This window comes from Bidens hawaiensis, unplaced genomic scaffold, assembly GCF_021521415.1.
Source record: "Bidens hawaiensis isolate Kalapana, Puna unplaced genomic scaffold, B.hawaiensis_p1.1 tig00016968_1, whole genome shotgun sequence".
NCBI classification, from domain to species: domain Eukaryota; kingdom Viridiplantae; phylum Streptophyta; class Magnoliopsida; order Asterales; family Asteraceae; genus Bidens; species Bidens hawaiensis.
Window position 1 is genome coordinate 272,944 of NW_027492571.1, and position 25,403 is coordinate 298,346.

The 25,403-nt window shown below is 35.5% G+C and overlaps 1 protein-coding gene and 1 pseudogene across 1 annotated transcript; one reads left to right on the plus strand and one right to left on the minus strand.

Annotated features, from left to right (window-relative positions):
- Window positions 1–2,443: 2,443 nt before the first annotated feature.
- Window positions 2,444–5,402, plus strand: LOC143552642 (uncharacterized). The gene is made up of 2 exons (XM_077042806.1): window positions 2,444–2,769; window positions 4,720–5,402. The coding sequence occupies exons 1-2, from the start codon at window positions 2,456–2,458 to the stop codon at window positions 5,372–5,374; spliced, it is 969 nt and encodes a 322-aa protein (XP_076898921.1). The 5' UTR covers window positions 2,444–2,455; the 3' UTR covers window positions 5,375–5,402.
- Window positions 5,403–6,539: 1,137 nt separating this feature from the next.
- LOC143552650 (L-type lectin-domain containing receptor kinase S.6 pseudogene) lies at window positions 6,540–8,650 on the minus strand (annotated as a pseudogene).
- Between the last annotated feature and the right edge of the window lie 16,753 nt (window positions 8,651–25,403).

The window sequence follows — 25,403 nt, forward strand, 5'->3', positions numbered from 1 at the left end:
GGCATTACTTTCTTGATCACTCCCCTCGGGTTACCCCAACTCGGTTCTTCGTATTTGGCAGTCGAATTCGATACAAATATAAATCTATCGTTTAACGAAACCAACGACAATGTGACGATTGTGACCGCGAATTTAGATACCGTTGGTATAGATTTAAAGAGCGGGAAACCGATAAGTTCGTGGATAGAATATAACAACTCGAAAAAAGCTATTAGGGTTTGGGTCGGGTAGGAAAAAGGAACCGAACCGGTTAGTTTGGTTCTAACCGCCAGTGTGGATCTTTCAAAGCGGTTTCATGGGTTTGTGTATGTTGGGTTTTCAGGTTCGAATTCGATTAGTCATTGGGAATTTAAAACGTTCGAGTCGGGTGAAGTCTGGTTGGGAAATTGCATGATTTGTTTTCCGGATAGTTCGGGTAAAGAAGCTGAAACCGAAAAAACCGAAACCGAAACAGATGGTCATGTTAATAGAACAAGACTCATATTTTTAGTTATTTGGCTGGTTTATTTTATTTTCATCATGTGTTGTGTAGTATTGTTGTGTTCGAATCGGTAACAATTTTAATGTGATTTTTAAGTAGAATAGTTTATATTTATTGTTTAATACCCAATATATACTATATGCTTGTATTTGGAATCTCGTATTGGTATTCGGTTTGGTTTTGGGTTAAAATTGAACAAGAAACCGAAATGTCGGTTTTTGGTTTGGGTTTGATATACTTTCTCGGTTTTTGATGTTCGGGATTTAAAATTTTGGAGTGAGGAAAAAGTTTACTAAATATAATGAATTTGGATCTAAATGTTTTTGTTTGGTAATAATTAATTGATTGTGTTAAACTACACATATTAAACTATTATAGATTACTTAAAACTTATTATGAAAAATAAATAAGTTTGATTCGGGTAAGTTTTTTTTTCGATTACATGCAAAACTGAACCGAAAGTTTTCGGTTTGGAAAGTTTTCGGTTTGGTTTTTACGAAAACTTAAAACCCAAGCACCGATTTGTTTCGATTTTTTTGTTCCTTTTTAGTTCCTGATTTTTGATTTTTTGCAGACCTCTATTTAAAATCAAAACCTATTGTTACTTACTTTTAACCAATAATTATAAAGATACCATTTTTATTCATAAATTGTAAATCAGATTTATGACAACTATTTTTCATTCTCACCTTTCAGTTGAGGATGTTATTTTCTTGGTCAATGGTAAAACTAGAGCCGTAAATGGGTTGAGCCGCCCTCGGTCGTGAGTAATTTAAGATCGACTCATTAAAAAACTCAAATCAAGCTAAGCCAAACCTACATAAGCTAGAGATCGAGCTTTTATTGAGATTCATCTAATAAACATGATCAAGCTTGAGCTTCATATATCGATATTGATTCAACCCATGAGTCCTGATTATTGTATATTTGAGCTAAAATATGTGTTAAACTACATATATTAAAACTATTATAAATTACTTAAAACTTAATATGAAAAATTAATAAGATTGATCTCGATTCAACCCGTGATCCTAAACGAGCTTTTTATTCGTATAACTTTTATTTAACATATACCTTATTGTTTAATAACTATATACCGAGTAATAAACTAGCCAATTTACCAATTATGGCCTAGTGGTATCTAATGACTAACCCAAATTCGATATTTTGGTGGATTATGACAATGAATGATTTGAACAACTCTTTGAGAGGTAGTCAACTATAATCTCGAGTTCACTTGGGTTTTCGTCCCACCGTTTGTTACGCTAGAAAGTTCTGCTCTTATGGTGTCACAACGACTATCAAGTGACGACCGACGGTATGGTTTTTGGGGAACACCCAAGCCAAACTCTGAAACCAGTAGGACCCGGTTAATACAACATAGTCTGGCCAGAGTAGGCAAACACGCTCTCCAAATTGTACGGTGACCTAACACAAGGAAGTCGCCGTTTAAAAAAAAGGCAAATTAGAAATAAATAACCCCTCATTTGTGTATTAGCCGATAACAATCCCACATTTAAAAATCCCTGCCAACGGTCCACCCTTTCGCTTTTTTTTCTCAACGGACCTCCGTAAAAATACTTAACGTCGTTAAATGTATTCCCGAATTTCAAATCGATGTTTTAGGGCTTCTGATCAGAAGAAACATACGAGTCGACTAAACTAAAACTTATCTCGAAACAACGATTCAAATGACTTAATTTTTATTAACCGGAAATTCAAACACCCCAATCAAAACACTATTTCATCGTCTGGATCACCGTTTCAAGATAAGTTTTACATCAGTCAACTCGACCCACATCCTTAATAAACAATAAATAAGTCGAACCCGAACCAAACTCATGCTTAAAAATATTATTATTCCTAACAAGCCTAGCTCGATCTTATAAACGAGCCGAACTCGAGTCTGACTGATTCAAAACTCAAAACAATCCCTCTACACAATAATATTATTATTCCACTCTCACTACCACCATGGCTACCACCGTAACCGTCACCGTTCCGACACTCTTAATCTCCGTCACCGGCGCCATAATATTCACATTCTTCCTCATATCCTCTTATTATTACAATTATTATCCATACACACCTTTAACCTGTAACTGTCCTATATACACATCCACCGTACAAACTAACAGCCAACCGCAACAACAGATCTCAGCTACACCTGAAGATATACAGTGGATTAAAACTCAGATCGAAGTCAACGGACTGAGTATGCACGAGAATGTGCTGCGTAAAGGCATTAATCCGCGTACACGTCAGCAGCAGTTACAGGATTTAATACAGTAATATTTGATACCTTATTATTATTATTATTATTATTATTATTATTATTATTATTATTATTATTATTATTACTACTACTACTTTAATACATTAGTTTTTGAGTTATTGTATTGTGTAGAGTTGTGATTATTGTTAATTAGGGTTTAAAATTAAGATAGTAAATTAGTAACAGACTGATGTTTGGAATTGTAGTTAGGGATGCAAATGAGCTGAGCTGTTCGAGATCGGATCGATAAAAAGCTCGAGCTTCTTAAGTAAAGCTCGTTTAGTTATCTAGCCTTCTGTATTTGTAAGTTTTAACTCGTCGAGCCGTAAGTATTAATTTCAACCTGGACAGTGGAGCATGAGCCGAGCTTTTGCTCGTTTAATTGATGATTAACATTATAGTTTGGGGTGCAAACAAGCTGAGCTACTACTCGAGATCAAATCGATAAAAAGCTCGAGCTTCTTAAGTAAGGCTCCTTTAGTTATTGAGCTTGAGCTCGAGCCTTCTGTTATGTCTAAGTTTCAACTCTTTTGGACTTTTATGTATTAATTTCACACTGCACAGCCGAGCTTTGGCTCGTTTAGGGTACTGCACACTAAAATTGCACACGAGCTTGTGAGAGCATTAATCCTCACACTCGTCAGCAGCAGTTGCAGGATTTGATTCAGTACGGTTTATAAGTACACATTTTTTTGAGTTTGTGTAAATTGATTTTGAATTGATGCTTATAGAGCTATGAATTGCAACGTGATCTGTAGATTTGTGCTTATAGTGAATTAGGGTTTAGAATTGAGCTCGTAACAAATTGATGTTTGGCATTATAGTTAGGGTTTCAAACGAGCTGACCTACTCGAGATCGGATCGATAAAAAGCTTGAGCCTTGTATGGGAAGATCGCTTAGCTTGTCGAGCCTTAGCGAGCCTTGTGTATCTTTAAGTAAACTTTTTTGGACTTTTATGAATTGAATCATTAATTTCACGCTGCATAGCTAAACTTGAGCTTGAGCTGAGCTTTGGATCGTCTAAGGTACTGCACACGAGCTCGATCCGAGCTGAGGCTTGTTTAAGGTTTCCGCAAAATATATAAAAATAATTAATAATGTATATAAATAATTACTAAGTATCAAACAAGCCGAGCCCGGGCTTTGCTCGTTTGCACCCATAATATTTATGATCCAGTAAAATTCCTAAATCCTCATCTATTTGGTTTCGTTTCAAATTGATGCGTATGGTGCTATGAATTGCAGCCTGATCTGTTTAAATTTGTGTTCTGATAGTACATTATTGTTATTCTATTGCATAGATTTGTAATTATAATGAACTAGGGTTTATATTTGAGCTTTTAGGATTTGATCGAGTAAAATTCCTGAATTCTCATATGTTTAATTTCGTTTTTATAAATTGATTTCAAGTTGATATTTTTTAGAGCTATGAATTACAATGTGATGTCGTGATCTGTTGAAATTGGTGTTCTGATCGATCGGACATTATTGTCTTCCTGGACTGCAGTTTTGTGAAATGAGCTTTACGATTGAGCTGTGTTATAGACATCAAATCGCTAGTAAAAAAACTGATGTTTAACATTTCATTGAATTAGGATTTAATTCGGCCAAGTTTTTGTGAACTTTATTTCCTTAAAATGAACAAACTTGAACAAGAAAGTTTGTTCGGTTAGCTGTTCATGAACTGTTCGTTTGTCCGATACAAGCTTGACAAACGAACATGAACAAGGCCTTGTTCGCTTCGGTTTGTATATAGCCCTAGGCAATAAAGTCATTTCAGATTTCTGTTAAGTAATTATTGCAACATAAATAATAAGAATCTGAGAATTAAATAAATCTGCTGTTTGTCTTGATAATTGATTTTTGACAATAATCTAACAGCTGATAAATCTGATTATTATAACCCTAAATGATCAGAACCATAATCAATTGTATTCGGAAACTAAAAACTGTTATCAACAGGTACAAAGGAATATCACACTACGAAGACGAAGAATCCGCAAAGAACCACACATCTTTACCATGCCCTAATGAGCTCCTAGTAGAAGATCACCACAGCAACTACGGTGAGCCCTGGGCCGGCGGCCGAGACGTCTTCGAATTTCTCGCAGAATCTTCCCAAATCACCCCTGAATCCCGCGTACTCGAGATCGGTTGTGGCACCCTTCGAGTCGGTCTACATTTCATCAACTACTTAACCCCCGAACACTTTCACTGTCTTGAACGAGACGAGCTTTCTCTCATGGCTGCATTTAGGTACGAACTCCCGTCACACGGGTTACTTCAAAAACGCCCGTTGATCGTAAAAGGCGAAGATATGGATTTTGAGAGGTTCGGGTCGGGTTTTGAGTATGATTTGATATATGCGAGTGCCGTGTTTCTTCATATGCCGGATAAACTCGTGTGGGTCGGGTTAGAACGATTGGTCGGTAGATTGAAACCGGTAAATGGAAGAATATTTGTGTCACATAATGTTAAGTTTTGTTCAAGATTAGGTGGTGATGAGTGTAGTAAGAGGCTTAAAAGCTTAGGACTTGAATATATTGGAAATCATACACATGATAGTTTGCTTTTTAATCATTATGAGATATGGTTTGAGTTTAGAAGGTTTAAATAAAGTGTAACTTCTTTTGTTAAAATGTAGTTTTTTTTTGTAGACATTGGGAGATTCTTCATGTAATGATGTATACTTATTGTATTACTTACTAATTATTTATCTGAATTTTGTCTATAAAATATTGGGAGAATTGCGGTTTTTTGTTTTTGTGGTTTGATCAAATCTGCGGTTTTAATCCAATAGTTTCAGATTTACGGTTTTTGTCAAATAGTTTTGTTTTCATTTGCAGCTAAATCCAAGCCCAACTAAACCCATTAACTATGGTCTTTAAACTATTTGTGAAGGGTAATTTTGTTCTTTTTCTTCCCAAATGATAAATCCGAGCCCTAATTCCCAATTCCCGTTTTCATCTTCGTTGTTCTTCATTCATCTTCCACAAACCCTACATGAACAAACGGGGATTACGATTAATCTATGGTGGCTTCGACTAGAGGAGCACCCAGAAACTGATTTCTAACCTGTTTGTACTCGATTTCATAACCGGTTACTAACTGATCCTAATCGCCGGTTAGTAACCGGTTTATATTATTGATTTCAAAACCGGTTATTAATCGTTTAATCAAGCTGGTCTACCGATTTTTTAATTATTATTTTACTAAAAATCGGGTTTTTTCCGGTTATTAACCGGTCCGGTCTAACCGGTCAAAACCGGTTACTACCCTACCCGAAAAACCGGCCTAACCGGTTAATTCCCGCAAAAAAAAAAAAAAACGGTTAGCATATTAACCGGTTAATGGTTAACCGATTTTACACCTCTAACTTCGACTATGACACATTTGGTAGACAAGCGGGCTATATGATTAAACAACCAATTGACGACAAAATTGCCCCTCATGTGAGGGGCACACTGATGGGTTTAACGACTAGAGTTAATGGGGTTAGTAGGTTTGGATTTAATTACAAGTGAAAACAAAACTTTTGAACAAAAACTACAAATTTGGTCAAACCACAACGAAAACCACAGTTTCTCATAAACTATTTGAAGTTGCACATTTGATTTAAAGATTTGAACCTATGTCGCTTGTTAACGTCGTCGAGTCATGCAAAACGTTTCTTAATAACCTCGTGTAGTTTTGTAAGTAGGGTATCGTATTTATGAAAAACGCGTGGTCGGTAAAAGATCAAACTAAAGTCAAACTAACCTGCAGATCAGATTAAGAAACAATTAACACACACAGCACAAAACAGAAGATAAAATCAATCACTTCTAGTTTCTATGTTTGACTATTACATATGATGAACAAACTGAGTACAAAACATCTAGTCAAAATGAGAAGTTGGGGTGCCCCATGATGTCCCAACCTCATCACCACCACACTTCACCACCACTTCCGCCAACCGCTCCGACGAAACCGACTGAATCATCACCGTCGGCTTCACATCCGGCAAATCCGGAACCATCTCGCCTTTCAACATCCGCAAAACCTCCTTCATTGTCGGCCTCATTCGATAATTCGGATGAACACATACCAACCCCACCATTAACATCAACTCCATTTCGACCCGATCAAACTTACCGAACAAATTCCCGTCACCAGCATCCACTAAATTTTTCTCTTCCCATAAATCCCACACCCAGTCGGTAACCACCACCCCATTATCATCCACCGCAGGCCGACCCGAAGCCACTTCTAAAACCACAACCCCAAAGCTATAAACGTCGGTTTTTATTGTGGGAACCCGAGAATACACATATTCGGGTGCCAAATACCCCATCGCTCGTGCGGGCATTGTCACGTCACGTGTCAAATCGCCACGCACGTAAAACTCCCCCATTTCGAAATCTCCCAATTTCGCGGTAAAATCCGAATCCAACATTACATTACTACTTTTAACATTCCTATGAATAATCAACCGGTCACATTCTTCGTGTAAGTAAACCAAAGCCGACGAAACACCAATCAAAACGTTTAATCTCGTCTCGAAGCTTAAACCATGAACCGCTTTATCGAGTGATCCGTTTGGCATGTAATCGCAAACGATTATCAGCTCGCTCCGCTCGCAACACCACCCCCGAATCTTCATTAAATTCTTGTGTTGTAACGAACCCACCGTCGTTACAAACTCCGTAGCGACTTGACTACCAAACAACGCGGTTTTGAACCTCTTCACCGCCATATTTCGATCGGTTTTGTACACAACCGACGACACCCCGTCCCCGATTACCATGTTCCGGTTAAACCCTTTCGTCGCCGATCGAATTTCCGACAGTTTCATTCGCCTAGGTAACGTGTTCGTAAGTTCAAACTTACACGTCCGGGTTTGACCTTGACCTTGACTTTGACCTTGACTTTGACTTTTTTTGTAAAAACACACATACAACACTACACAACACACTGTCAAAACAACCAAAATCAAATTAACAGCTAATAGCCAGATAGCTAATTTGAGCCCGGTTCGACCCGTTTTTCGATTTTTCACCAAACCCGCTTCGGTTTCCGACCCGGGCCCGACCCGACCCGGACGATCGTTACCCAAAATCTCCGGAAAACAAATCAAGCAGTTTTCCGACCCGATTTCCTCGACATCGACACCCGGGTAACCCAACCCGGGACCCGACCCGAAAGTCTTAAACTCCCAACTTGTAACCGAATAAACCGACGCCGACCCTTTCCCGTTCGAACCGGTAAACCCAACATAAAAAAACCGGTGGGCCCCAAGATCTACGGGTGCCGTCAGAACGGGCCCGCCACCCGATTTGACTTTTTCATACCCGACCCAAACCCCGATAACTTTATTCGAATTATTATATTCTATCCACAAACTTATCGGTTTCCCGCTCTTTAAAACAACCCCAACGGTATTCAAATCCACCGAAGCAACCGACACGAGTGAACCCGCGTCCACCCCGACATGGTTATCGTTTATATCGTTAAACGACTGATCCAAACTCGAATCAAATTCGACGGCCAAGAACGGGTTTGGGTTTGACCCGGGTGATCGGGTAATTGGTAACCCGATGGACCCGGGTGATGATGAAGGTAAAGAATTAATGTGGGGTGTGATCAAGAATGTAATGCCTTCACCTGAGAGGCAATTGGGGGGTGGGGGGGGGGTGATTAAGAAGGTGAACCGGGTTGCGAACGAGTCGAATTCTTGGAACTGAATTGGGGTTTTGTGGAAGATTCTGCCAGTGTTTGAAGTGCAGTTTGTGAGGGGTTGAGTGAGAGTTATGGTGGTTTGGTTAATGTGTGATGAGCCATATAAAGTGAAGTTTGATGAAGATGTTAATGTGAAGATGAAGAAGATCAAGATTATTATTATGTTGGTATCCATGGAGAGATAAGAGAGTTGTTGCAGGAAATGTATTGTTGAAGATGGATTATTATTATGAAATGAAACGTGTTTGTGTTTGTTTGTTAAGGAATTAAGCTGGTTCTGGTTTGGTCTGTGTTTGTTTATGTCCGTTTGTTAATTTTGTGAATGGACTTAAACGGGCATAGTCGACACAGACGAATGTAACCTGACACTAAAGGACGGAGTTGTAATGTAAGTTAGTTCACCGTCATTAAGTAGGAGATGATGAAATTAAACAGATTAGTATGGCTTATTAGCAGTGGCAGATCTAGAAACTTTTCTCACAGGGGTCAGAATTTTTTGTGTCGGAACTCAGTCAACTATTGGTATTCAAAAAAATTTTCGGTCCGGTTCGGTCGTTCGGGTCAGGTTAAATCGGTATATAAAAATTTTTCCAGTCCGATTCGGTCATTCCGCTCGAGTTAAATCGGGTTCGGTTATCAAAGAAAACAATAATCATATAACCAAGAAAAAAAAAGTACGTGAAACGCCATTGAAAACGCATAACTAAAATACAATATGTATATAAAGTTGTCTACGAATTTTTTTTTTTGAAATCTCTAACCATAAAATCATTTAGTTTGGCATTTATAAATAAGTTTTTCTCTATTAAACAATACAACTATCGTGTAAATTCTCATCACCTATCTAATTACGTAAATTAGATCTCACGTACTTCATCCCCCAAATAATATTAGAGTTAGATGTCTATGGCTAAATATTAGACAAATGCGACTATCTTTTTTCCTTTATTTTCTTAAATTTTATGGCCTAAATTCCTTTCTCATTATGTTAAAATTTTTACCGCCATTGATGTTCAATAAGATATTCGATTCATGGCTGGTCACATACTTATCTATCATCTAGCGTTTTGTTTTATAGAAAAAAAACACGTTATATATATCATCATCATCATCATCATCATCATCATCATCGTACTCAGTATATCCCACCAATAGCAATGCTATGGTAGGGTCTGAGGAGGGTAAGATGTAGACAACCTTACCTCTACCCCATAGGGATAGAGAGGCTGCTTCCGATGAGACCCCCGGCTCGATAGTAGTTTTGCATCAAGCCTTGGACATAAGGCACATAGCACTCAATCATCGGGACACCGGCTGATTGGTGCATGTGCCCTTGTCTTTCGGCTATCAACGCCACCACATGATGCCTGATTAACCTTCCCCCACTTTTAACGTTATTTTCACGAGATTAGTAAAATAACGTCAAAATTAGTGCAATTTTAATTTTGCCCACCCGAGAGTTCACACATATATACATTATATGCGTGCACCGCCAGCAGGGCATACGTTATATATATATATATATATATATATATATATATATATATATATATATATATATTAAACTAAAGATTAAAAAGCATATGCTAATAAATTAAACTCACAAAGAAAAATGGAAAAGTTTGTTATGAATCAATATGCATGGGTGTCTATTTAGTTAATAAAACAAGTAAATAATTACTTTTACACTAGACTATCCATACTTTTTTATAGGTCAAATACATATATTTCCCATCTTTAGTGGTCTTCTTCTTTCTCTTAACCTACACCATCATCAGAAATCTCCGGCATCCAAGTTCAATCTTTTCTTTCATCTTACATTCTCAATAGTTTCACAGGGGTCGGTGTCAAAATTTCACAAGGGTCGGTCAAGGTTTTAACCAATATATAACACTAAAAAAAATTTTCTCACAGGGGACGCCCGACCCCGTGCAACCACAGTAGCTCCGCCCTTGCTTATTAGATGTTGACACGGATTGAAATTTTTGAGAGGATGTGACTGATTATGAAGGTTATTGATGGATTCGTGAGGTGGGTGATGTAATAATAAACAGTTGTGTCTGGTGGTGGTTCAACGAGTTACGTTAGAAACGTGTTCGTGTTTGTTCGTTAAGGAATTAAGCTGGTTCTGGTTTGTGTTTGTCCGTATCAGTTTGTTAATTTTGTGAACGGACGAATGTAACCTAAGATTTGTTTTGTTAGTTAATGGTTTGTTTTTTACCATCATTAAGTAGGAGATGTTGACACATATTGATATTTTGGGTAGATGCGACTGATTATGAAGGGTTCCGGCGGATTCGTGAGGTAGCTGAGGTAATAATAAGTATTTATGTCCGACGTTGGTTTAACGAGTAACGTCGGATCTAAGGTTGACACGTGTGGCGTGATTTTACAGGTTAACGACATCTGTCGGAAGATGTTGAAATTTCGTTGGATTTTTCCGTGAAAAACTGGCTGTTTTGGGTGTTTTTTTTTCCAAAACCATGGATAAAATTGGAAAATGTTGGTCGAAATTGGTTATTTTGGGAATTTGTTTTCAAATTAAACGTGTTTACCGAACGAAACTTCGAGTTCATGTTTGTTCGTTAAGGAATTGAGTTGGTTTGTGTTTGTTCAAGTCCGTTTGTTAACTTTGTGAATGGACTCAAATCGGAAAGTAACGGGCACTAAATGACACAAATAAACATAAATAAATATATATTAATCTGAGAATAATAAATAATAAATAATCACTAAAGTAACATAAATTTACCTAAAAATCAAGAAGTACGTAATGCACAAAAAGTTCTAACATAGTCTAATAATCATAAACATAAATGTACCGAAATAATAAAAGATAAATAGATAAAAAAAATATTAATATTATAAAATTATAATAATTGGACATATGTATGCATATGAACGAATGTAACATACATTAACGAGCGTTAACGAACGAACCTAAACGAACACAATTGAATGAACGCGACCTTTTTTCGTGTTCGTTCGTTAAACTTACAGAAAAAATTTTTTTGTTCATGTTCGTTCATTTCTTAAGTGGACGAAAGTAAACAAGCTTTCCGCCAAACGATTCACGAATGGCTTTTCGGACGTTTGGTTCATTTACAACCCTACTTTTGGGTAACCAGTAACATTCTTCATCTATAACTTGGCCAAATGTTGTACGAGCTCGTTAGGCGATGGCCCCAACTCGGGAAAACCCGATCAGAAAAAACCAAGCCGAAAAGAAAAATGATGGGTTGGTATATGTTTTCATAAAAATTGAACTTTTGGCTCGATTTTGGTTTTGCGTGTAACTAAAACCTAAAAAACCAAACTAAAAGTATAGATTTTTTTTTTGAATTTAAGTTTGACAAATTTATAATAGTTTCATGAATACTTTAGTCCGAATAATTTAGCTAAATGTATAACACTCAATTACTTGTTAACTAACAAAAAAATTAGGCCCGAATTCGGACAAACAGTTCTTTTCATTCAAAATTTTCAAGCCTAGATAGGAAAACTGAAAAGACCGAAACTGAACCAAAACCAAAATACGTAAGAATCAAAACCGAATGATTTTCAAAAACTCAAAATTCGATATTTAAGTTTTAGCCAAAAACAAAACCACAACTAACCTATGCACACTATCAGCCCAATAATCAATGTTGGGCCTTTAATGAGTGAATAAATAAGTGATAATTTGGATTATTAAAATCCAATTTTCTTTTTAAGTTATAAGTTAAACTGTGTTAATGAATTAATATACAAGGCTAATTTAAACTGTACATGTCTAGTGACTCCATGGGTTCTTTCTCAGTCGGCTTAGTTAAACGGATGGTTGAATTAGCCTTATTTCCCACCGATAATTTGTTATTTGAATGGGTGAAATGGGTTCAAAAAAATTAAACTTCTTTGCTTGAAGGGCGGGTTTTGATAGAATCCTGATCAAGGTGGAACTGCTAAAAAGAAATGTTGCAATTTTATCTACGGATTGTTATTCTTGTTGTGAGGCCCTTGAATCGGTGGATCATCTTTTAATTTCGTTTAAACTTGCTATGAAGGTTTGGAACTCAGTGACATTATGGTGTGCAATATAAACATGACAATTGGTGATTTGGTCTCATATAGGTTGGCAGTTTAAGAAATGTGTTAATGGTTACACTATTTAAACATGATAATAATCTTAGGAGATATCAAAGCCAACTCTTTTACTTGGGTAAATAATTAAGCTAATTTTAGTTCTTTAGCTTGGCATGATAGGTGTGGTTTTTACTTTTTAATGTTGTGTGGTAACTTTTCTTTATTATGCTAGACCTCTGGCGTAGCGCAAGTTAATAAAGTTCATTTATTTTAGAGGTGTATTGGTTTTAATTAATCTTACCTATCATCTTTTGGTCACTCTTGGTCTCAACTAATGAATTTGCTGATAACAATCTCGCCTTTTATCATATTTGTTCTCAACGTTCCGCGACTAACAAAATTCTAACGTCGTTAGTTGCAGGTCGCTGGAAAAACGTTTTTGCCCGGAAACTCACATTTTTATTTTCCTGGAAAACTCAATATTTTCGTCCCAGACATTTTTGTAGCATAGGATCAGACCTTTAGGAACTTTTTATAGTAAAAGCCCTAATTAGTGACATCGTTGGAACCCTAGAACAATCTCGGAATTGGTTAGTGGTGCTCAAGTGGTGGTGGTTGGTTGGTTGGTGGCGAATCAGTTGGTGGCGGCGGCGGTGGTGTTTATGTTGAGTTTTCCGGCAAAAAAATGTGACTTTTCCGGGTCAAAAACGTTTTCCTGGCTACATGTAACTAATAACGTTTGGATTCCGTTAGTCGCGAACAATTGGGAACAATTATGTTAGAAGATGAGACCGTAATTTGTTAGTTAGGACCGATAACGACCAAAAGATGATAGTTGGAATTATTAAACCAATATACCTATTTTAAAACATATATTAATATGAAAATGATAGATAGATAAATAAATAACATAAAGTAAAATAATTATAACTATATATAATTTACAAGTTTGGTGCCGCAAGTGGTTTATTGGGCCACTTGGCGGCACCGGATTAGTCGGCGAATTTTGTATTTTTTTTAGTTTGGTTACCACAATAAACGTAATGGAAACTGATCAAACTTCAATTATTTTTAGTTCTGGTACCATAACAAATTTGAAAGAAACCAGTCGAGTTCGCGCAAACTCGCGACTTTATTTAAAGCCCATGACCGACAACGCTACCGACCGACCCCCCTCCCCAAATTGGCCGTTGGTCCACCTCAAGTTTTTTACTTTTTTCGTTTTTTAATTCCGTTACCGTAAGGTACGTAATCAAACCCGACCAAATTCGTGTCAAGTTACCGCATCAATGCTCGGGACCGACAATGCTTTGGTTTTACCACCGCCTGGGTTTGCCAACCAACTAAATATCGTCTTTAATTTTTGTTTTTTTATATGTTAATGTTTTTATATGTTAATTTGACGAATTAATATTTTGGGTTTTAACCCTCAAATTTTACCAATGGTGTCTAAATTGTTATGAACGCAGCCGGTACTGACCGAATTCGTGTCGACTCATCGTCGTAATGTTCGGGTTTTACCAACGCCGGGTATCAACTGTCGGGTTTTGCCAACTGCCCCGGCAAAACGCGCCGGGATGAAAATCTAGTTTTATAAATTTTGAAAATAATAGTTTCGGTTTATTCTTGCTACACTAACCAATTCCGAGCGTCACAAAGGCAAGCCGACATAGTCGAATTCGGTCAATATCGTTTATGTTCGTTATCGTATAAATAAAATCTAAAAAACAAACATATTTTAAAGATAAAAAAACAATAAAATAATCAAAAATGCATCTCTCTCTCTCTAAGTTGGTGTTCGCTAAATGGAGCCTAGATGCGACATGCCACTTTTACTCTATATAGTTGTTGGGATCTAGTTTGAATACAAACTAATCTAATAATTCATTGAGTAGATTAGAAGCACATTATTCAATTTATATTTGAATTATGAATCAACTAGCATCATAAAAGCAATGCAGCGGAAATTAGCTTATAACCAAAAGTCTCATATAATTTCTTAGTACATAAGGTATTGTAATCAAGTGAGTATCGTGAAAAAATGTTAATGAAGAAGAGACTCTCTTCATTTTATACGAGTGTGAAAGTGTTGATGAGCTAGAGGTGAAAATAACATTAACAAATTCTGATGAACTAAATTAAACAATTGATACAAAAAGAATCATAAGTTAATTAACTGATCTGTAACAATTGATGAGAGTCTTCAGCAACTTAAAAGTAATAATTTATTTTTTATCATAGTGGAAAACAATTGATGTTTGAGCCATCAGTCATTTGTAAGGTTCAACAATAACAGTAGTAGCAGTAATAATAATAATAATAATAATAATAATAATAATAACACATAATATGGATCATGAGAGTATGAGACCATAATGGACTACCGGAATAATAACTTTAAAGTTTTGTATTGGCACGATTAAAAATAACGTGGTGAATGTATATTAAAAATCATGAAAAAGTTTTTTTTGGTAGTTGAAACAAATCATAATATAAACCCGTGCAATAGTTTTTAATAAAACTTTAGCTTTCCTTAATAAATAAATAAAAAAAACAAAGCTATAAGGCTATCCTCTATGGTGAGGGGCTTCAAAGCCCCTCCACCGTGACATATCAGCGCCACGTAAGCACCGGGGGGCATCGAAGCCCCAACCAAAGGCGCCCCACTATGGTTCAATGCCCAAAGACGCCCATATATATATATATATATGCATATGTATGTATGTGTGTGTGTGAGAGTGGGGCTTCAACCACGCCGGCCGTTCAAACGAACCCACCCTCGCCGCCCAGCCTTCAACGGCGCCCCTCTGTGGTGTTTGCCGCCCACCACGCCCCAAAAAACCCACCATCCGCGCCCTATAGCGGATAGCCAAAACAAGATTGTGTGTGGTGGTGAACAGAAGGGCAGTTGTGTGTGTTGAACTCGTGAGTTAACTATAGCTATTCATCGTACCTAACCACTTCACCAACAATATTTATTGACTTTCTTTTCATTCAAATGATAAAGATATTGTGATGGTCCATATTATATATATCAAAATACATGTTTTTGCTTCTCATACGAAATCTATTATTCATCAAATGGACACTAAATTTACTATATTTTATCAAATGGTGAAATTTGGATAATGTATTATTAAACCCACATTTCTTTCAATTGATATAAACATTTAAGTGAACTTTAATTTGTATATCACTTGTTGCCCCTACTCATTTAAGTGAAGTGATTATTATTTCAGTTCAATATTATATCTAGAGTATATTTATAACATCTCTCCGACATAAATTATAATTTCACTTCAATATTAATTAGAGTATATATATCTTTTGTCATTTCTCTAATGTATATCGGTTATAAAAACAAAAACAAACCCGCACGTTGCAACGCGCGGGGTATAAATCTTGTATTAACTTAAATATCAAATATTTGTTTTAAATTAAACTAGCCGAAATCGATCAATTAACTTCAATCGAGTTAAAATTGGTTTGGCACGACTCTTGTTAAGTATATTAACCTAGATTTCACACTTTTTTTTATTAAACTATGGGCCATGATCCAAGATTGTCGTGACTAATAGAGGATATGCATTAACAGCAGATTGTTTACCTAATATTATCATTTATTGTTGCAATCTTTTACCTACATAGTTTAGGGTTACATGTATTATACATAGATGCACGCTTCGACAACTTTCTTGGTATCAAAGCCCACAGTATCCGTCTTTCCATTCATAATAGTACTCTTCCGCTACATTATGCTCCCTTCATCCCTCCCTACACCTAACCTCGATTACAACGTCCTCAATGTCCCACACCGAACTAGCCATATGCATATCCTCCTTGCCCATATTCGACAACTACCACTCCTCGCTCACCTGCTTATCGAGGCCAATTTCCCACAATGGGGATCCTTGCTGTGTGAGACATTGAGGACTAACACTATAGTTAACTTCTTGCCTCATTAAAATAATAACATTATTTTTTTAATGAAGGCGAACCCTTAATCATATACTGAACAAAAAGATCTAACTATAATAGAGAAGTGAGTAAGTGGGAAATAGTTCTTTTATTTCAATCCTTGGAACTGACCACTAAACCTTAACCACACCCTTTGATCCTACCTTTAAAACTAAGCAATGGCAACCAAAATCGATATTGACTGAATTCGTGTTGGTTCGTCGTTGCAATGTGCGGGTTTTGATTTTTTTTGGTTTGCCACGGATTTTGATGTTTTCTAAAAAAATATGTTAATTTTTTGTATTTGGGCGTTAACGAATTTAGTTTTTGGTTTAGTTTCGGTGCCGTAATATGATACCTGCCTAATTTGCGTTAGGTTAGCTGCATAAATGTGTGTGTTTTGTTTTCTTTTTAAATATGTTAATTTTATTTGTATTTGGCATTGATGAACTTTCTTTTTTTGCTTTAGTTTTGGTGCCATAACTTAATACCACGAGCGAATTTGCTTTGACTCGCAACCGCACCTTGCGGGTTTAACCAACTTACTACAAGTTGTTTTAATATGTTTTTTTATATCATAAGTTATACGAGCGCCAATACTATTATTTGAGTTTAAATTTTTGGTTTATTGTCGTTACCATTACGAACTTAACCGATACGACGCGTTTTGTTACCTAATTCGCGTCGCTACACTGCCCGCAACCATGATGTGTTTTGTTACAGAGTTTGATACAATTGAAAACGTCTTAGATTTTTTTTCACGTGAAAGTCAAATATGGACATCATAAGGCTACAAATCATGGCTACAAATCATGCATAGTGAAAATGAAGGAACATAAAGCTAAATCCTAAAACGTCTTTTACTCACGGGAAAAGTGAATATGTGTTGTCACGTAGGGCTGGCATATCGTGTATACCCGTACACGATAAGACACGAACAAGATAAGACACAAACACGAAATGTGTATACTTGTACACAACACGAAAACTTATCGTGTATCTGTATCTCAAACAAGAACACGAACCTGTTACTACCTGGTATACACGATAAAACACGATAAGAGATCCACCTGTTTAGTACACAAAACCTATTAAGGCCTTACCTGTTACCTGTTAAACTAGTGTAGGTACGTGTCATGTATTCATGTATCGTGTATAAATTGCCAGCCTTACTATCACGCTTTAAGCTTACACGCAAAACCCTTCAAAACTACGTCGTTTTGATTAAAACCCTGGAAAAGTAAAACTAAATCTCACAATTTGTTTCTTTCATCTGATCTTAGCCAAATACTAGTTTTATGGCTTTTCTTTAACATCTTTGCTTTTGTGTTTAAATATTCAAGTCCTTCTAGAGTGTTTTGAGTACTCATATCCAGATGTAATTCTAGAATTCTAGAAACGTCAAGGTTCATGTTCAGAGTATATTAAGATATGGTTGTAGGTATGAATTCAAAAACTATACATTAAAATTTTTAAATAGCATGCAAAAGGTAAAAGGTGAAATTGATTATCTAGAAAACATTCATACGAAAGAAATTGGCGTTAGGAACAAAGCAGCGTTGTAGAAGCGAGTTTGTACACAAATGATATAAACAATGGTATCGAAAATAATAAACGATATAAGAATTTATAACGTGATTCGGCCTCAGTGGAGGACCTACATCCACGGGTTGCAACTAAGTTATTTTATTAAAAGCTCATACAAAGAGATAACAATTACATGACAATGGTATATATATATATAGGGAACAACTTAGGTTTTCAGCTTGGCCCCAAGAAACCTAGCATGGGCCAAAACCGGACCCAAGATCTCTAAGCCTTCATGTAACATCTTGAAATTTCTATAAATAATATTAAAATATTATTTACGTTGGAAGAATTAATTTGAGTTAGTAGAAAAAAAATAATATAATAATAATAATGATAAAAGGATGTTAGGCTAAAATAGATGGAATAAATCATGGACTTAAGATGAAGACGTGCTTAAGGTCCAAGGGCTTAAGAAAGTATAAATACTCCTTAAACCCTAAATCCTTTCCATCTCCATCATTCTACACCTTAGGCTACACCATCAAAAACACATACTTAAGCCAAACACTCTTTACACCATTCTAATTAACGATCCAAGAGCAACCAAAGGTTAGAAATAATTTATCACAGCTGGCCCAATATTATAGAACCCGACACCGCAACCCCGAGATGCCGAATGAGCCGCTTGTATCTAGATCTATCTTTTATCGGGTGTTTAATAAAAAAAAACAAGCTTAAGGGTCACCTTAGCTGATCTGGATCACCTAAAGCTACGTGGATCATAAACAATCAAAATCTGGCCAAACGTGGTGGTTAACGACGGCTGGCGATGTCGGAATAGCTGAAAAACCCTAAAAACGCGTTAAAGATGAGCTGACCTATGTGCCCATCGTATAATTATGGGCATATATGTACAAGTGTACATATACAACGCATATGTTGCTTGACATACACAATGTATATCTAATGGAAACATATACGGGGGATTGAACTTTAGCTTAACCCCAGCTAGAGGCTCTGCCCCTTGGAATATGCTAGGGGCTGCCGCCCCTAGACCCCTCTGCCAGGGGCGCTGCACTCGGATCCCCGTTAGCGAGGTGTCTTATTAACCTAGAAATATGATATAATTAGGAATAGTTAAGTGATGCTTATTAATTGCTACACAGTTAGTCGTGCCCAACTTAGAAGAGTTGTGACCATAAACTCATAAAGGAACAGGACGCAAGTGAGTTTCTAGCCCCATTTCCTTGTTATGTTTTCGGGGCTGTGTGCATACTCGATGTGTAGTTAATACACTTACCTTAAGTGGTAAGTTATGCGAACGTGTTATGAATAATATATGAATGATTTATGCATAATATAGAAAATGTTAAGAGTAGGTATGAAAGCATATATATAAATATAAAAGTACTGAATTGAATGCATGATTTGTATGGGAAGAAGGGCATCAGACCCTAATAATATCCGAGGATGAAGGGCACCGGACCCTAATAGTATCCAAGGATGAAGGGCATCGGACCCTAATAGTATCCGAGGATGATGGGCACCAAACCCTAATAATATCCGAGGCAAGTAGCGCACGATGCTTTTATAATGTAAGGATAGTTTTGAATGTACTACCTACGTTAAAGCAAGAAAGTATGAAATAAAGAATGATGTATGGATGAATGCATGAAAGAAAGATAAATATGTTAAGTATGTAATATGTTCGGATACGTATGTATATGTAAGTATGGGAATGAATTGTATGTTGCCTGATTAACTAGAACTCACTCAGCGTAGCTGACTTTTAGTATCCACATATGCTAATAGGATGAGACACTGGCTTGAGGAGCACACATGGTTGAGGAATAAAGCAGCTGGCATATGAGGATTTGAAGTTATATGTTTTATGGTGTTTGAACTTTAAAGACATGTTTGAGTTTTTATGTATGAATGTTAGATGTTTTAAGTATTCCGCGGAAGTTTTAATTAACTCTAATATTTCAAACTGTGTTTATAAGTAAATCCAACGCCAATGTTGGGCACTGGGACATGGGCCTTACACTTCACAAACCTAACAATAATAGATAACTCATAAACTGTAAACAATTACCTCTAACTGATCTCCTGCTGACAAATTGACTCAAAATAGTTGTTCTTCACAAAACACGATTCCTGCTCATGGTTGATAAATAATAGTCAAAACCCGAACTCCGAAAACCAACACCAACTTTTAACTAAGGCTGTAAAATTCGCTAGACGGACTCTAGGCGGCCAACTGAAGAGTTGGGTGTACTCGGAGTATTTGCGGAGTACTCGTAGAGTATTTGGACATGGTAATCATAAAGAATAACAATTTTTGGATATTTTATATATGTCAGATATCATAAGTTTACTAATATTTATAACAAAATAGGTGAATATTAATATAAAGAAAAGAAATACATATTTAAATACTAAGTTATTCTATAAATTGCAAATCAGTATTTAAAAAAAATGATATTCTTTCTTTAATATTATAGATATAAGAATTATATTTCAATTTTTAAGTCAAAATCGATCCAAGTTGTACGAATAGATGTAATTCTGGTTGAAGTTGACCACATTTAATTTTTAGTAACTAGGCGGAGTTAAAAATACTCGTCTCGACGCCATACATTATAGCAAGTACTCGACTATGTAAATCTACTTTTACAGCATTGCTTTTAACCCAACGAATGCAAAAGTTTTTAACCAAAACCTAATCGATGGCTTTATCGAGTTTTAATTGGTACCTTTTCTTGATCACAACCCCGTCCAAAACAAAATAATCAAAAAAGATCAAAGAAAAAAAAGCTGATTATAATTTGTCCTTCACGTTGCCCAAAGAAATAAAATAACTCACATTTTTTTCTCCTTTATGTGGCCAAGAGTCTAACACAAGAATTACATTAGTAATTTAATCTAACTAATATATTAAAGTAAAACATGTTTTTCACATTGCCTCAAATATGCTATTCATATGGGATGCTAACTAATCAATTTTCATTTATACATATTCTATATAATTAACTAAAATTTTTAATTACCATTCCTTTAATATAGTAAAATTTTATGTTAAATGATATAATAGTTAATGTATTTATTACTACTTAATATATATTAATGATCTTAATTAAACAAGTTATGAGTTTCTTAAAATTATATTATTGAAAGTTTTTAATTACCTGGATTAATTTATTCCTTTAATTTAATATATTTTTAATGTTAAATGATATAATATTTAATGCATTTATTACTACTTAATATTTATTAATGACCTCAATTAAACCAATTATGAGCTTCTAAAAATAATATTATTGATAGTTTTTAATTACCTCAATTAAGTTATTACCTAAGAAAAAATAAATGGTTTCAATAGCTTGATCAATTGGCTGATTTTTTTAACAAATGTATTATGGATTACGTGTTAAAAGTGTCTGAGACAAGCTTACTACATTTGGGCATAAAAATTAGAGCATAGTTGAAAAGAATTATAACGGTTTCATATATTTTAGGTTAAAGGATACGTTTTGTTATCAAACATTTCATAATATTTCACAAATAATTTGCTCTTATACTATTTTTTATGTTTATCTCAAAATTCTTATTGACTTGTTTGATACAGTTGTAATATCCCGTAATGGACAAAATCAATCCGCTCATAGCCGGTAAACAACATAACCAATGGTGTTGTGACTAAGGTCGTTTCTCTATATGTGAGTGAGTAAGCTTGACCAATTTTAACTAAAATACGGTCATAGTTATTTTATTGTAGCATCCTACTTTTAATCAATGTTGTAAAAGTAGGTCTACAAGGCCGAGTACTCTCCGAGTACTCGCTACAAGGTATGGTGCCGAGGGGAGTTTCTTTAACTCTGCCTAGTTACTAAAAATTGGTCAAAGGTGGTCAACATTAGCCACATCTAGTCGGTTAACTTGGGTCTATTTTGACTTAAAAAATACAACATAATTCATATTTCTATAATATTAAAGAACTAATATCATTATTTTTAATTAATGATTAACATGTTTTAGAATAATTTAGTTTAAAAATGTATTTCTCTTATTTATATTGATATTCATTTATTTTATTATAAATATTAGTAAACTTATGATATTTGAAATATATATATTACCAAAATCTAATTTTCTTTATATTTATCATGTCCGAGTACTCTCCGAGTACTCCCCGAGACTCCGAGTACTCCCTCCAAGGGGGTCGGCTGCCTAGGTACCCGCCTGGCGACTTTTCCAACATTGCTTTTAATAATAATAAATAAAAGAATTTCATTTACTTAATGAAGTGTTATTATTTAGTTAAGTTAAATAAAAATAATAGAGTGTGAGCTCGGACAATAAAAGATGGAATAAGGGATGGTTAGGTCCATGGGCTTAAGGGTATATAAACCTCCTTAAAACCCTAAAACCCTCATTTCATTCATCCAACTTCCTCCACAAACTCAAAAACACACACAAACACTTTAATCATTTCGAACCTAGATCTGAGCTGAGGAAAAGGTGCGATTTCATGTTCGAGCATCATCTAACAACAATAAATCCGTCTAGGATCACGTGTTGGTCCATATACGAACCAAACCGAAACCCTAAAAGATACGTTTTAGATGTGAAGGTTTGGTTTTTGGCGTCGGTTTGCCCTAGGATTTGATAATAAGGCAAATCGGGCCTTATTATGTAAGAAAAATGTAAACTTGAACATAAACAAGATGTTTGGAATGAAGCCGGACAAACGAGTGACATTTGGACCGTGTTAGAGTGAGAAAATGAAGTTGTTAGCCCTATTTCCTTGTCATGTTTTCGGGGCTGTGTGCATACTCTATGTGATTAGTTGATTCACTTACCTTAAGTGGTAAGTGTGTATTATGTGAATGTTTGATGAATGATATAGAAAATGCTAAGAGTATGTATGAAAGTATATAGATTTAAAAGTAATGAAATGAATGTATGATTGTATGGTTGTGTGGAGAGAAGGGAACCAGACCCTAATAATATCCGAGGATAAAGGACACCAGACCTTAATAATATCCGAGGATGACGGCCACCTGATTACCGTCATTTGAGTCAATCAAAAACCTAATTATTTTAAATAGATAGAGCAAGTAGGGTATCGTATCACAAGGAGTATGTGGTCAATGCAATTCGTGTAACAGATTTATAATTATGAAGTAACTGGTTTTAGTACTGATCACACAAGAAATAGTTTGAATTAAAAGAACTAAGCAACGAACGAAAAAGCAAGTTGTAAACAATTAACAAAGCAAATCACACCCGGGAATTCAAGTAAGCAACCAAACAGTATCTCATGCAACTTAACAGATTGATTATCAACGAATAACTGAAAACTGATCAACCAGAAAAAACCTTAGACGCCAACAATTAATTTACACATGGCACTGGTTATCAAATAATCCTTGCCAGTGTGACTCAGTGAAGGGTAATTGCACGTTTTACCGTATTCAATCTAACCAAACAGTTATATAACTAATTATCTAGCAACTGGTAACAGACCGTTCAGACCAACGTAAACCTAAACCGACCGAACACACAGAAATACTAAACATCAATAATCATATATCAATCTTCAATAATCAAAACATAAGTATTCTTAATCACATGAGAAAAACTGTAAAGAGTTACAAACTATACATCCCGGGTGCGACTCTAGGAGATTAGCCGAGCCTAGACATCATTGAATCTTCGATACGGATGATAGGAATCATATGTAGGATCTTGACACGAGCTAGGATAGTGGAAATCGTCTATAGGAACTGCTAGAATCGCCTCTTGGTCGTCAAAAACAAAGTTAGGGTTTGTTGATGAAAATAAAGATATAAACTCAAAATCCCGTCTACACTCCCGTCGCGGTACGCGACGGGGTCTTCTATGGCCCATCGCGTACCACGATTGACCATAAGTCAACGTTTTCATTTAAGTCCCATCGCGGTACGCGATGGGACCCTCAACACACCCATCGCAGTACGCGATGGGTTCTGCTACAGCCAATCTTCAACAAATGTTATCGTTTCGCGTGCTGGACATCCCGGGTCTTCATTCCGTGTCATAACAGGTCCATAATGAGTACTTTAACGCCTATGACCTGAAATCCAATAATACACGTATGAAGTATCGATAGTTCTAGAATAAACAGTTAAAACTAAATAATAAACGAACTAAAACATATACAAATTAACCGACTGATGCGTGCTGTGTAGCTTGTATAAAATATGATAGATTGGATATTTAGCTTTTGCACAAGATCGTGTTTTAAATTTATAAAAGTGATTTCTACAAAGACTAAACACACACAAAATAGGCAAGTGTACCTATCGTATATGTAGAATAGTATTGGTAAGAACCAAGTATCGATCCGTGGACACAAAGGTTTCTAATAATAAATCGTTGTTTTACTTCAATCGGAGGTTTTAATCATCTTGAGGTTAATTTTTGAACTTTTTATAAAATATAAATAATTATATATATATATATAATATATAGGTGACCAAGATAAGAAATTTTAAACGAGTTGTTCAATTATACGTAGGTTACCATCTAAGATCAAGAATCCACTCCATTTTAGCATTGATAATTAATATGTAGACATGTGATAAACTTACCATAGCAATATATGATAGATAACTCCTTAACCCATAGTGAGCATCTTTGACACTAAGGAGATGATATGCGCATTTTAAAGTCCACCCTTTCCTAATGTCATACCATCTCAATGATGTCAATTTAAGTTGGCAAGTAGTTTCGTTAAGTAGAAAGATTAGGATTGACTTCAATTTCTCGAATACCAATTCTAACAACTTCGAGTGATTGTAGTTCATCACACAACCTCCCCTTGGTTGATTTAAGTAGGTTATTATTACACATTCCATTAACATATGGTTTCTTTAGCTAATTTGATATCCTAAGCAAAGCCATTTTCGGATTACCAAGGTTTAGAAAAATACACCATAACTTATATCTCATCATTTCTAAGTACAATATAAGGATCCATGTTTCGATAATGTATCAAAGTATTTCTATCTTTCAAGAACATGAATCGATCATGAACGATTGCCAAAGAGATTGACAACCACCAACTTTGAATTAGTGATTTAAGATGGTGAAACATTTCTCATCAAAAGATAATTGTAATATAACCATGTACTTAACTAGACTACATCACATGTCTTGATTAATTATCAAGTAAAACAAAGCTTCTTCATAGATTTTAGATGGTAAAAGGAGTTTAGCTCATAATGAGCATTATGATGAACATTAAGATGATTGATAATAACAAATACATGATTAAACTTGGAACAATCTAACCAAATGTAGATGAATCCTTCTTCTTAATGATGGGGATGATG

Bases quoted from the DNA above. Each gene is read 5' to 3' on its own strand.
- LOC143552642 (XM_077042806.1), top strand. From the start codon at position 2,456: ATGGCTACCACCGTAACCGTCACCGTTCCGACACTCTTAATCTCCGTC. The intron at 2,770-4,719 runs GTAATATTTGAT...TGTTATCAACAG, and splicing joins CAGTTACAGGATTTAATACA to GTACAAAGGAATATCACACT.